Here is a 14,034-nt window from a genome sequence, read left to right on the forward strand (position 1 = left end):
GAAGGAAGTGGCTTTTCCCTTTCTCAGTACCATTGACCACCTTCATCTAGGGGTGGGAACCTCGTGGAACTTCCCCCATCCATATTGACACACAGCTGCTGTCATGACCCTGGCTTGTTCAGGCAACCTCATTGTTGAGATTTCCTGGGTGCGCTCCCTTTGTCATGTCTAGGAGGCACTGTTTAGCAGCAGGCACCATCTTTAGGCTCTCACAAGATTTCCGGCTCCCCTTCTGGTGGTTTTCCTGAGCTTTAGGTGTAAGGTTTGCAAATGTTTCCTTTGGCCTTGGGCGTCGCATGGTTACTTATTTACTGTTTTGAGCAGCCGTGGATCTCTGTAATAGTCTCCATCTGTCACACAACAATAAAAAAGAAGCCTTTCGGACAAGTGTGATAGCTCTCCACCTGGCTGCTTTGGTTACCCCAGGTTACATAAAACCTTCATTTTCGCATTTCAGCATTTTACTTGGCTCTAATTGAGAGATACCATGTCAATTAAAACACTGGAGTTATCTTTTTGTAATAAAAGTGTTTTTGTGGTTTTGCTCATCTTGTAAAAACACAGGGCTTGACAGTCCAAGTTTAAAACAACCCAATTATTATGTAGTCCAAGTAGTTTAAAAAACTTGGAATTTGGAAATTTTATACCCTGTTGAAAACGTCAAGGCTCTGGGGTGTTTAAATTGCCAATACCTTTAAAGGAAACTTGTATCTAGTTCTTTACAAATGCAGTTTTCTTTGAAAAGGAACTTTTAAAGCCTTTTACTTTGTATCATTTGGAGAGTTTGAATGGCCAGCAGGGGGCAGCAGATTGTCATTATTATTTAAAGGCGATTTGCCAGAAAAGTGAGTTTTAAAATCGAATTGCAAGATTTGAGTTATTTTATCTTATTTGGCTTTTTTTTTTGGTTTTTTTTGTTTTCATTTTAGACAGAATCTTACTATCTAGCCCAGGCTGGCCTTAAACTATGATCCACCCGCCTCAAGCCCCCATATGCTGGAATTACAGGCATGCACCACCTTGCCTGGCAAATTCTATCAATGCTAATAGCATATCAATATAGGGGGATATGGAGAAGGATTTGTATGTTGTTCTTGGGACAGCATCATAAGCACCTTTCCTATATTTACCATCCATAGCTCATGTTCCAAGGTTCTGATCTGTGTCTTTTACGTCTTGCCTTTTCTTTCCTATGCAGTTTCCATATTGTTGTAGCCACAGGTACTCTTACAGTACTCCTCCAGTGACTTCTCTGTAACAGTAACTCCTCCAGTGACTTCTCTGTAACAGTAACTCCTCCAGTGACTTCTCTGTAACAGTAACTCCTCCAGTGACTTCTCTGTAACAGTAACTCCTCCAGTGACTTCTCTGTAACAGTAGCTCCTCCAGTGACTTCTCTGTAACAGTAACTCCTCCAGTGACTTCTCTGTAACAGTAACGAGAACAAATTGCCCAGTAAAAGGTGCCTGTTAGACATACTCTCTTCTGTGTGCTCTTGTAGAATGATGTCATCTTTCTCCCTTTGTTCTGCCCGTCCACATGTTAGGGTATCTTCCCAGTCATTGTTTCTTTTCTAATTCCACTGCCTTAAACATACCATTCCCATTAATTCTTTATAGTTTTTTTATTTGAGTTCTTATACTAAATATCGCCTTGGTTGTCAGGGACCATAAATATATTGGATCAGATTAATACTCTGTAATAGTATTTTTTTTATTCATCTGGGTTTAAGGGCAGTGAAAGGCTTAATTAAAAAGACTACTCCAAGGCTGGATGTGGTAGTTCCTGACTTTGATCTCAGCACTTGGAAAGCAAAGACAGAGGCAGGCAGACCTCTGAGTTTGAGGCCAATCTGGTCTATGTAGTGTGTATTAAGCAAGCCAAGCTTGTATAGTAAAAACAAAAACAAACAAACAAACAAAGCTACTGTAAGTCGAGGACAGCAGCACACATCTGTAACCTCAGTAATTGGGAAGCTGAAGGAGAAATTATGAGTTTTACGTGCAGCCGGGATTTCGTAGAGACTTCAAGGCCAGCTCATACCTATGAAGATCCTATTTCAGAAAGAAAGTTCAGTTATGAAAGTACAAGATGGTAGGGTATTTGGAGGGCTAGAAAAGGACAAAGGAAAACAAAGGACACGATTCCCATTCATCATTTAACTGTTAACATTTAGTATTCTAATTCTGGACTGCTGAGTTTGTATTCATCCTCTTTGAAATGTATTATGCTATTGTAATGTTTGATTCTCTAACTAGTATATTTTTAAACACTTACGCATTAGTACAACATATAGCTACACTGTGATAGTTCCAAACCCATAGAATGAGACGTTTTGAACAAATGGTTGCGGTGTTCCTTTGTTAGGTTTTTATCAGTACAAGGAATCAGTCTGAAATGTGAGTGCTTGTTGGCTCTTGATCCTGATGAATTGATCTCTGAGAATCCTGCAGGCTCAAGTCTTATTGTCAGTGTGTACCTTCCATCATTCCCCGCACTTCCCCCTGCAATGGCAAAACAGAGAGTGACCAATCAAAAGCAAGCCAGCCATAGTTTTAGGCATTTAAAGTAGATCCATCCTAAATTTCTCGTATAGTTGACACCCCCCACTCCCCGACTACACCCACATCACTGATTTGTAGCATGTACTGGTTTATTATAAGAAACTTTTAAAAGAGTTGTGCTTAAGAGCTCAGGGTAGTTTAGAATAAAAAAAAATGATGAAATACTGGCTGCTCAAGGTTATTTTAATACTCCAGCTCTTGTGCCAAGTCATTTACAAATATGAGTTTGTCAAATCCCCACAGTAGTTTTGGAGGTGGGAAATAGTTTCATTTTGTATAGGATGTGTTTTAAGATGCACACCTTCGTGTCTGTGAAACCTGATCCAGGAGGCATACATAGATTCATAAATGAACCTTGAGTGTTCATTAAACAACAGCAAAGAACTTTATTATTTTTTTATTGGATATTTTCTTTACTTACATTTTAAATGTTATCCCCTTTCCCAATTTCTCCTCTGGAATCCCCCTATCCCTTCCTCCCTCCTCCTGCCTCTATGAGAGTGTTCTCCTACCCACCCACCAACTTCCTCCCATCTCCCTGCCCTGGCATTCCCCTACATGAGGTCATTGAGCCTTCACAGGGCCAAGGGCCCCTCCTCTCATTGATGACCGATAAGGCCATCCTCTGCTACATATGCAGCTGGAGCCATGGGTTCTTCCATGTATACTCTTTGGATGGTAGTTTAGTTCCTGGGAGCTCTGGGAGGGTCTGGTTGGTTGATATTGTTGTTCTTCCTGTGGGGTTTCAAACCCCTTCAGCTTCTTCAGTCCTTTCTCTAACTTGGAGACCCCGTTCTCAGTTCAATGGTTATCTTCGAGCACCTGTCTCTGTATTTGCCAGGCTCTGGCAGAGCCTCTCAGGAGACAGCTATTTATTTATTTATTAGTTTGGAGTCCTCTATGAACAGGTTACAGAGGCAGATGCCATTAGAGTCCATATGGTACTAGTATATTGACTTTCTTTAGTGTTTATTGAAGCACAGTATGCAAGTCCAAACCCAAGCAGGGTGGTTTTATTATGTGGGAGGAGATGGAATGGTCCCTGAGTGACTAACCAACAATGTCCAAAATCAAAGTGTTGTTCTACAATGAATTCTCTTGGGCATGCTCTGAGCCCAGTGCTGGGGTTACTCAACAAGCCATATAATAAAAACTGAAAAATGCTGACATGTTCCTTGATTTGCTTCTTACCAAGCTATAGTAGTCATGCTCCATGTGCCTCTGTATGTCTCTGCTCAGTCTAGTACCTGGCAGGTGGAGCTCTTCCAAACTGGGAAAGCATTTTTTTCAGACAAGGAAAGACTCCTCATCTTTCTTTTCAAGTTGAGTTAGAGCATGATGAAGTAAGTGAAAAGCCAGGCCAAGTAGAATTTTATTTTATTTCTCTGTGATTGATTGATCAGCATCTACAGAGCATCGAGACAAGAGACAGCACTAAATGGTATATATGCTATTGCTTCAGTTATGGGTGTTTTTATGACCCTTCTTTGTCTCCCGAATAATTTCTTTTCGAGTAGCTAGAATTATGGGAGTTAACGATCTCTTTAATGTTGAACATAACTTTCATTATAGGACGTATTAGCTCAAAAGGAACAGTTTTGGACAGTGTGGCAACCTTTTTTTTTGTCTTGGAATCTGGGAACCCCTCAATGTGTGGATAAGTGGCCACAGGATAGTCTCATGAATTACACAAGGAAGGAAATAGAATAAGGGGGGGGGTGGGAAGAGACACAAAGCCATAAACCCTAAACATTTGTTGCAAACACAATGTTGCAACAGTAAATTAAGAGATGAAAAGTAATGTAATTTTTAAGAGACCACTTGGAATTAGTATAATGGTGATATAATTTTGCTTATGTGTTTAACAAGCAGATTTTGATTGTTAAACCATAATTTTTTCTCCCCAAGTTCCATCCCAAGTGAGTGCACTTTAATTAAATGTCCTCAGAAGTCCTTCCCTCCTCCCCTGTCCAGTTTTATAGGAGAAACGATGCTTTTTCTTAAGCCAAGTTAGAACGATAATGCTTCTGTCCTCACACATGATCTCTGCATTCTGTGCTTCCCTGCTCTGTTGGTTCTGCTGTAAAGCGAAGTGGACTCTTTGTCCGTTGGAGAAAAGTTCTCTGTAATGGGAACCTCCACGTCTACATTGTTTTGTGCATGTATGCATGAGGCGCATGCGTGCATGACATATGCACATAGGTGCGTAGGATGAGCATGGCCTATATGTATGGAGGGCAGAAATGGCACTGAGAGTCTAACTTTCTCATTCTCTGACTTGATCCTTTGAGGTAGGGTCTCATGCCGAGTCCTGTTGCAGTGTGTGGGGCCATGCCTAGTATTGGGGGTGGGGTGGTGGCAACTGTGATCTAAACTCCTGTCCTCATACTTGCTCAGCAACCACTCTCAACCACAGAGCCATCTCTTCAGCCCTCCCAAAACAGGCTTTTCAGATTAACTTTTAATGACAAGAGTTTAGTCGAACACATTTATTTTTGAGAGTTAAATCTCAGAATCTTGTAATCAAAACTGGAAAAGATTCATAGACATCAAAAGTTGAATGTCTGGGGAGTCCCAGTTAGGACTGCTTCAGGTTTTTTATTCAGAAGTTTATAAACTTTCTGCCCGGCTGGGATTAGGATGTTAATTCAAAACATCAAAAATTTTCTTATCCTCTTATCCATCATCTTTGAAATTTATGTTATTTATTAAAGTGTGGCTATTTTCCACATTCCTTCTCCCTCTTTCTTATTACTAGACCTCCCCAGCTGTGTAACTCTCTCTACAAGGTTGTCACTGGCCTCATTACTGTTGTATGGACCATTCTGCTCTTTCCTGATGGGCTATTATTGGAGATTTCTGGATGCTTCTTTTTTAAATAAAACTTTTAAAATAGAGTATTTGTCTTTGAAAAAGCAATAGATTGATAATTGTAAGCTTTTAAGTGATAGAGTGGATTACAATCATAAAAAATAAGTCTTGAAGATTTTTTTGAGTTTTGTTTCTCCCCATAAATTACTCATCATATAAAATGCTCTGATTCATGAATAGCATGTGTGTTGGCTGGCTTTATGTCAACTTGATACAAACAAGAGTCATTTTGAAAGAGGAAACCTCAATTGAGGAAATGCCCCCACCAGACTGGTCTGTTGGGCAAGCCTGGGGTGCATTTTTCTTGATTGAAGATTGATGTGGGAGGGGCCAGCTCACTGTAGATGGTGCTACCCCTGGGCCGGTGGTCCTGGATGTTCCAAGAAAGTAGACCGAACAATCTATGAGGAACAAGCCAACCAACAACTCTCCTCCATGGCTTCTGCCTCAGTTCCTGCCTTGGATCCTCTCAGTGATGGACTATAATGTGGAAGTGTAAGCAAAATAAACCCTTTCCTCCCCAAGTTGCTTTTGGTCATCGCGTTTTATCACAGCAATAGAAATCCTAACTAAAACAGTAAGGAATTTGAATTCTTAAAATGTGTTTTGTTCCTCAAAACATCTAGTTTTGTTTTTTTTTTTTTCTTTTTACCACATCCCTGCCAGCTATCTTGACAAAACTAGAACACTTCCTGCCTGTTTTATAGTCTAGGGGCATTGTGCAGGTTCATCCATGGGTGATCACAGATGAGCACACCAGGAGGGAGAGATGGCTTTCTCTGAATTCTCTCCTGGGATTATCTTCCTAGGGTAAAGGGTGGGCACAGACTGAAAGAGTGGATTGCCTTGCTTACCCACGTCCTTGCAGGCGAGCCACTTTTAGAATGCTACTGATGAGTCCGTCTGCTTCTGTGACAATCAGATATAAAATTTTATGGAGCTGTAATAGATTTGGAAAGTGCGAGTGTCCACGTCCGTATTTTTCCTTTCTTGAATGCAGAAAGCTGAGGAGTTCTAAACGAAATGTGTAATTATCATCTGGCTGGCTTTTGACAGCTTGAACACAGTAGCAGAACCTACTGGAGAGATACATGAGGCCTTTTCGTGAAAATTTTTCTCCTTGCAACTCTCTCATTCTCTTTCACTCTGCTGAAGTACATGTAAATATGGAGTGAGAAGTTGGTTATTCAGTATCTAGACGATAATAGTACATCCAAAATTTAATTAACTTCTGTATTTTATATGTTATTTGCATTAAAACATTTGTTTTTGTTTTGTTGAAAACATAATTAGTGTGTAATTGACCCGGTTGGAAAATTGATAGGGCTCTTAGGTAGGTATCTTTATTATTAAGTTTTGAAGTGACTTTAGGAGCCACCCCTGGCTAAAATTCTTTAATTGTTAAGACACATTCCTTTACAATGATGTTGAATTTCATGTACAAAACATTTATGCTATTCCCCAAGAATTCCACGGATTAGACTCTCATAGGTGCTGATTTTGCTCTTTAGGCAATGAACCGTTCCCTGGCAAATGTAATTCTCGGAGGCTATGGTACAACTTCAACAGCTGGTGGAAAACCCATGGAAATTTCCGGCACACATACAGAAATCAACCTGGACAATGCAGTCGAGATGATCCGGGAAGCTAACAGCATTGTTATTACTCCAGGTAAAAATGAATAAATAAATAAATAGATTAATTAATTAATAAAAGCAAGATCTAGAAAAACCTAACAATCTATCATTGATTATATCGATAGGAAAAAGATACATTGTAACCTCCTCATTAAAGGTTTTGTTAGTTCTTTGAGAATTTCATACAGGTTTGGATCAGATTCATCACCAGTCCTTCCACGAGCCATCTCTTCTCTCTTCACCTACCTTTCTCTTTTCTTCTTAACTCATCAAGAGCATTTGTGCCACCCAAGTATTGGTGGACATGTGGTCTGACTTGGACTCGCATAGGCTTTGTGTATGCCGTGACAACCACTGTGAATTTGTATGAGTAGCAGCCCTGCTGTGCCCAGAGATAAAGTTTTCTTGTAGTCATCTACCACTTCTGATTCCTACTGATTCCTACTGCTTCTTCTGCAATGATCCCTGGGCCTTGGGAGGAGTGACTGCAGTAAATATGTTTCACCTAATGGGGTGTCCTGTAGCTTCTTATTCTCTGCACCTCAGGCAGTCGTGAGTCTCTCTGTTAATGACGGTGCAGGTAGAAGCTTCATAGATGAAGGCTGAGAGATACGAGATCTATGGGAATAAAAGTAAGTCTTTAGAAGTCAGTTTAATACTATGTCCCATTAGCAGCTAATATTAGTAGGTTTTCCTCTAGGGCTAGGGCCTGTTTAGCCCTAGGGACCTCCTTATTTTTGAAAACACAGTGGAGACAGTGGCCATGGAGTGGTCACTGAGAATACTAGGTACTCTCAGATCAATATTTCAGAATAGCATAAATATTCTATCAATTGATGTAGATTCCAGACATCGTTTTGAGCTTCTGTATACATGCTAAGCTACTGTTGAGTCTCGTTTATTGCTTTTCTTTTCTTTTCTTTTTTTTTTTTTTCCGGAGCTGGGGACTGAACCCAGGGCCTTGCGCTTCCTAGGCAAGTGCTCTACCACTGAGCTAAATCCCCAACTCCGCTTCGTTTATTGCTAATTTTAAGGTATGTAAAATTAAATTAAGGGTAGCATATGGAAGTGTCTGACTCATTCAATAGGCCCAGTAAGTGTTGTTCTCTTTTCAAAAATATTTAGTTCATCAAGAATCTCTGAGGTTTTCTGAAGTGGTTTCCATAGGTTGCAGAGTGAAGTTTCTGTGACAAGGGGTGAGGACTACAGTCACGTGAGTGTAAGGACAGAGGTCTAGATGGTTGTTAGGAATTATGCAGGCTTAATGCATGGTTTCTGATCATGTTAGATAGTATGACTTAGGAGAGAAAGCTCATCTTGTAATTATAGTTTTGGCTGATTAAAGTGGTGGACTGTAAAGAACTTGTCACGGGAGTCCCAATATGTCCTGATTGTCCTTAATTTTGTCTCTAACAGCCAGAATAGTACAGACCAAGTCATTTAATACCTCTTGGTCACAGTTCCTAATGTGTGTGACTGAGTTCGATTTTTCATGTTTGTCACAGAATGTCAGATTAAGATTTTAACTCTGTTTTGCCATTCTGGGAGTTTTCCATGAAGAAAGACTACTGACTTGACATGTGGACAATTTACTGGCTGAGAATGTAGTCCAATAAAAATAACAAATGTTAGGCAAATTTGATATTTTAATACGCACCTCAATATAGGCAGTGTTACTCTTTAAGACATTTGAACAGTGGATTTTGGTTGTTACGGAGCTGAGACTACTGGTGCCAGTCAGTGTGAGGAAACACACTGTAATGTCTGGGCCATACCTGCAGAATGAATTGTCCTAGCCAAAAGGCAAGGGTGTGGCTTATTGAGAGGCTATGCCTGTGTGCAAAGTATGAGGATTGACGGGATGTGGTATCTTTCCTTCATGAACTGCCTATCCTAGTTTAGGAGTCAGAGAGATAAATACTGCCACATGTATTCTGATAGTCCCAAACTGAACTGTATAGACACATTTTCTTTTTCCTAAAGTGGAGCCTAAGAAGGGTTGAAGGGAAGTTAGGAATCGTTTTGAGCCTTCGAGGATGGATGGTGTTGTGGGTAGGAGAAGGCAGAAATGCTAGCTAGAGCAAAAGTTGGCATTTGACAAGAAGAACCAGAAGAGTATTAATGGTTGTAAGTCAGCATACAGGTTCTATGGACACTGTCTTAGAGTTAAGGGAGAAGGGAGTGGACGGACATTCTAGGTCATACCTCTACAAACCTTAAGTGGAGAGGACCATTTATTTATTTATTTAAATATGGCAGAAGAGTTGGGGGAGAAGGGTTTTCAGTTCTTATTCTTTGAAGATATTAGGTTTGAACAGTGATCATGCTATACTGGAGATCAGCTCTAGGTCAAACCAGGAGGACTCAGCACAGCTGTTCCCACCCTGGGGTGAGCTAAGATTTAAGGAGAGGCAGTGGACAAATGGAAAGCCTCAGGGGAAGATGTGGCTAGTGACAAAGGAGAAAAACCATTCAGGGTACCAGAGGAAGAATAGAACAAAGCCAGGAGCAATCCGCACAGGACTACAATGGCATCCAAGACATATCCACATCTGAAAAGCCCATGGGCGTGGGCATGGACCAGTGTGGGCACATGGTGCGTAGCAGGGACATTTTGCAGCCTGAGACTTACTGAGAGTTTAAGGAGGGCGTCATTAGGCTTTGAGTTTCAAAGTATCCAGACTATAAATCATGTAGTCTGGTTAACTGCCTATGCTGTCACAGAAACATGGTTCGATCCAGAGGGAGGTTATAATCAGTGAGATGTCCCAGATAAAACCACATTCTTTTGTGTTCTTTCTGTTCCCTCACAGGATATGGGCTCTGTGCGGCTAAAGCTCAGTACCCCATTGCTGATTTGGTGAAGATGCTTACCGAACAAGGCAAGAAAGTCAGGTCAGTGCACTGTGTGTAAACATGTGGTTGCGATGAGAAGGGCGCAGTGGGGTCTTTAAAAAGTGACAGGTAAGACAAGTGACCCCAGGGGAAGAGACCAAGCTGTCACGGAGCCTCCAAACTCTCAGCGCTGCTCTCGCTGCCGCTTGCCTTTTGAGTGCTGAATGTTCTTGGGAGGGGGTTAAGCTGAGGGGTGGAGGACCGTGCACACCTAGATCATTCCCCATGGGTCTCAAGGAGCACAAACACAGGGCTCTCAGAGGAAGAGCTCAATGGCCTTTGCGGTGCTGAGCTTTCTCTCTGAGTCCCCGCTAAGGGACTTTGTTTCTTGGCATCTAGGAAAGACAATGAGCTTTTGAGGTCTTCCCTCCTAGGAACGCTGCTGTCCATTTTCCGGGTTCATTAGCAGTTGTGTTGACTTGGTAGCATAAATAAGAGGCTCAAGATACTTCATTGAATGGAGTTGGTTCATTTGGATGTTAACGTATGTGCACCAGATTGTTAATGTCTGTTACCAATAGTTCCTTTTGAATGTCAACCGTATGCTTTTGTCTTGGGGGCAGACGAGAAAGTGGACCTAAACCCAACCAGACCTAGAACTTGTCAGAGTGTCTGTGCTAAACTGGATGTAGAATCAGTCTTGGTTTTGAATGTCCTATCCATTCATGATTCTAAGAGGCATAGGTGATGAGAGCAGAAATTACTTACCCAGTCTAGGGTCAGCTGAATTTTACTTCTTTCCCCCTTACCATTGCTCCATCCCTGCCCACAATCTATGCTGTGTGCTTTTCAGTACACAAAGTGTCAAGATGCCACTTTATGGAAGAAGGGACCAACATTGTTTCGATGTGGAGGATTTTCTTATTGGGTGGTGATATTAAAATAAGAGATAAGAAAAGTCATTGACTTTAGTTTTTCATCCAAGTATTAGAAAATGACTCTTTCTTTTGTTATTTATTCTTCTTTCCTATCAGTTATCTGGTTGCTCTTTCTTTCTTAGCCAGAGTCTTCCATTTCAAAGCACTTGCAAGCCTACAAGTGAAAAGGATGTGTTAAAGTATGGTTTTCCTAAAAAGGAAATGACTTTCTTTATTCAATCCACATGTGGAAAAGTCCAAGATATTAGTAACGCCTCCCATCACCCTGTGAGTGTTTAGGGGCCGAGTGGCAATTGTAATAAAACAGAGCATGGAAGATGGCCTTTATGTTTTGGTTATCCTCAGTGAAAGAGGCCTGGATGTGGCATACCTCTCTTGTTACTCACTGTTCAGCAGAGGTTAACAGGACAGCTTAGAAAATCAGTTCCGCATTAGAAGAGTGGGTGCGGAATGAAGACTCATTATCTAAGGGCCAAGGAGGTAGCCCAGTAGGCAGAGTGCTTGCTGCACAAGTGTGGGTCTGAGGTGGATTTTCCGCACCGATGTAAAAAGGCAGGCATGGTGGTATGTTCTTGTAAGCCTACTGCTGAGGAAATAGAGACTAATGGATCCTGAGAGCTCACTGGCTAGTGAGCACAGCCTAATTGGCAAGCCCCATTACAGGAAGGTGGGCAGTTTCTTGACTTTAGGCCTATGTGCAAACAGAAACCCACAGAGACACACAGAAAGTCACACATACATAGAGACATATGCACATAGACACATGCACACAGACACACACAGAGAAACAGAGACACAGATAGACACACACACATATAGAGACAGACACAGAGACACACACACAAACACAAATGGAAAAATCATCATATATGTATTTCTGCATAGGAGGAATAATTAAGTTCATAAGACATTTAATTATACATCCATAAGGCAATACATCCAGCTATAAATTATAGATTGTTGAAGTGTTTTTGTGAACATCATAGAAACTTTTTATATTTGTAAAAGCACCCCATGGTTTTGCATAATTGTTGAAAATACTTGTTAAAAATAACCATTAAATTTGTTTATAACTCATAATGTAGAGTCAGAATAAAATTATTACTTAGTCTGATCTCACTAGTTGTGAGTTATAGATATTGGCTTATGTTTATCTGCCTTTCACTTTCAAGATGGACTTACATGTGATATATATAATCTATATCATGCTTTTCACTATTATGCCGTTGGATTTTCGGCCAGCATAGGCTCTGTGACCTGGCGTTTTGGATTTTTCAGTTGAATGAAATGGAAAGGAACTGTTCTTTTAAACATGATGACAGCTGTCTGTCTGACTTTCCCAGTTTAGTTTCTGTGTGGATTTTCTTTAATAAGGAAGTCAGGTAAACTCTGATTTTGCTTTATGTGTGCATCATCATCTTTTTATAGGGAAAATGAAGATTTTTACTGACCAAGTACAGACACACACACACAAACACACACACACACACACACACACACACACACACACACGTTATAGGTTTTTTTTTTTATATAGAGTCACATGTCTGAACAAGAGGTAGCTACGCGGTTACCTCGTATTTTAATGAAATAAGTCTGTATTTACAGTTTGTGGCAATTTCCCCTTTCATCACTCTGTGGCTCCCACAGTGTTCATTGAGTGCAGCTGCTGGGCCCCTGGTTAGGAGGTCTTCGTGCCTCAGGACCCCAGCATGCCTCTCGTCCAGATGTAGTGACATATTCACACACTTCCCCCGTGGAAACGTGCCAATGTGGACATACGATTGTCATCAATTAGTCACGCCCGAGTGGTGCCAAGAGAAATCGCATCTGTCATACAGTCTGTCTGGCTTTCATGGCCCATGATTGACTTAGAGACACTACTGTTTTCCTTCGCTTTGGCCACAGTCATAACATGCTCTCAAAGGCTTGAGGTTATAGTGAAGCACACAGCATTTCATGACAAGAACTCATTTTGGGTCGCCAATGTCATGAAAATTTAGTGCTTAAGATATTGTTTGATTGTTAGTTGTTTAGTCAGTCAGCTCACAAAACTTATGCTGGTTTTTGAACGTTTTAGAGATAAAAACCTTAGCGTATAATAGCACAGATATTTCTTTCCTCTTTCCTTCCCAAACTTTGGGTTGGTTATGGGTCGGTCTTTTCAATATAAATCAGGAATACCATCTCTAAGCAGTAAATGTTAGAAAGTTGTATTATTTTCCTTATTTGTAATTAATAACTACTTGATTTTCTTTCTCTAAAGGGTTATCACTTGCATTGTTGCAGAAGTCCTTTTGATTTTGTGGAAACACTTTCTGACTTCTTTGATCGACTAATTGATATTATGTGTTACTTTTAAATTTGATTTAATTTAATTTTATTTGTATAGGTATTTGCCTGCATATGTATATTTAAGCACTAGATACACGTCTGGTGCCTGTGAAAGTCAGAAGAGGGCGTCAGTTATTCTTGGAGTGGAATTATAGATGGTTGAAAATCTAACCTGGTCCTCTGGAAAAGCAGCAACTGCTCTTAAGTGCTAAGCCCTCTTCTCAGTGTTTCTTTTCTTTTTTCATTTTCTTTCTTACATTTAGGTTACTATTCAGCTGTATGTATTAATAGCTTGTCAATAGCATTTTATTTGTTGGTTATTAATAATGCAAAGTTATAAAAGCCCAGTTCCCCAGTCTCATAGTTATAAAGGAAAAAAAACTATATATAAAAGAGTGAATTCCATTTAATGTGTCACTGTAAGGTGAATAGAGCCAGGAGAGGAACATTTTCAATTATCTGTACAAATAGCATAAACTTTGTAGGCTTAAAAAAAGTTGTGTGTGTGTGTGTGTGTGTGTGTGTGTGTGTGTGTGTAAACTACTTCATTTAACACATCAACTTGCCTGTGATATTTGTAGCTTAATAATGTTTTACAGTCTTCTTATGTTGTGTGGCTATGGTTTAAAGTGTTGTTTTTCCCCCTAAGTAATCAGTTCCTCAGCATACTTTAAGATGAACTATTTTGAATCTCTAGATTCAAATAGGGAGAGTTCAGGTTTCTATGAGTCATGTTTAGGGCATGGAAAGAGCTACCACATGCAGATTTGTGATGTTATAAAAGGAATGCAAAGTGGGCCAGGTCTAGTAGAGAATTTGAATAGTGATCAACATTATCTGGCAGTCTAATGATAG

The 14,034-nt window shown here is 40.3% G+C and overlaps 1 protein-coding gene across 6 annotated transcripts in view; it reads left to right on the forward strand.

Moving 5' to 3' along the window:
- Window positions 1-14,034, forward strand: part of Nnt (nicotinamide nucleotide transhydrogenase) — a 93,992-nt gene that overhangs the window by 64,627 nt on the left and 15,331 nt on the right. For all 6 annotated transcript variants that reach the window (XM_032898852.1, XM_032898857.1, XM_032898854.1 and 3 more), the window contains exons 18-19: window positions 6,947-7,106; window positions 9,886-9,967. In XM_032898852.1, coding sequence (XP_032754743.1) covers window positions 6,947-7,106; window positions 9,886-9,967 — 242 coding nt within the window. The remainder of the gene's footprint in view (window positions 1-6,946; window positions 7,107-9,885; window positions 9,968-14,034) is intronic.

This window comes from Rattus rattus, chromosome 3, assembly GCF_011064425.1.
Source record: "Rattus rattus isolate New Zealand chromosome 3, Rrattus_CSIRO_v1, whole genome shotgun sequence".
NCBI classification, from domain to species: Eukaryota; Metazoa; Chordata; class Mammalia; order Rodentia; family Muridae; genus Rattus; species Rattus rattus.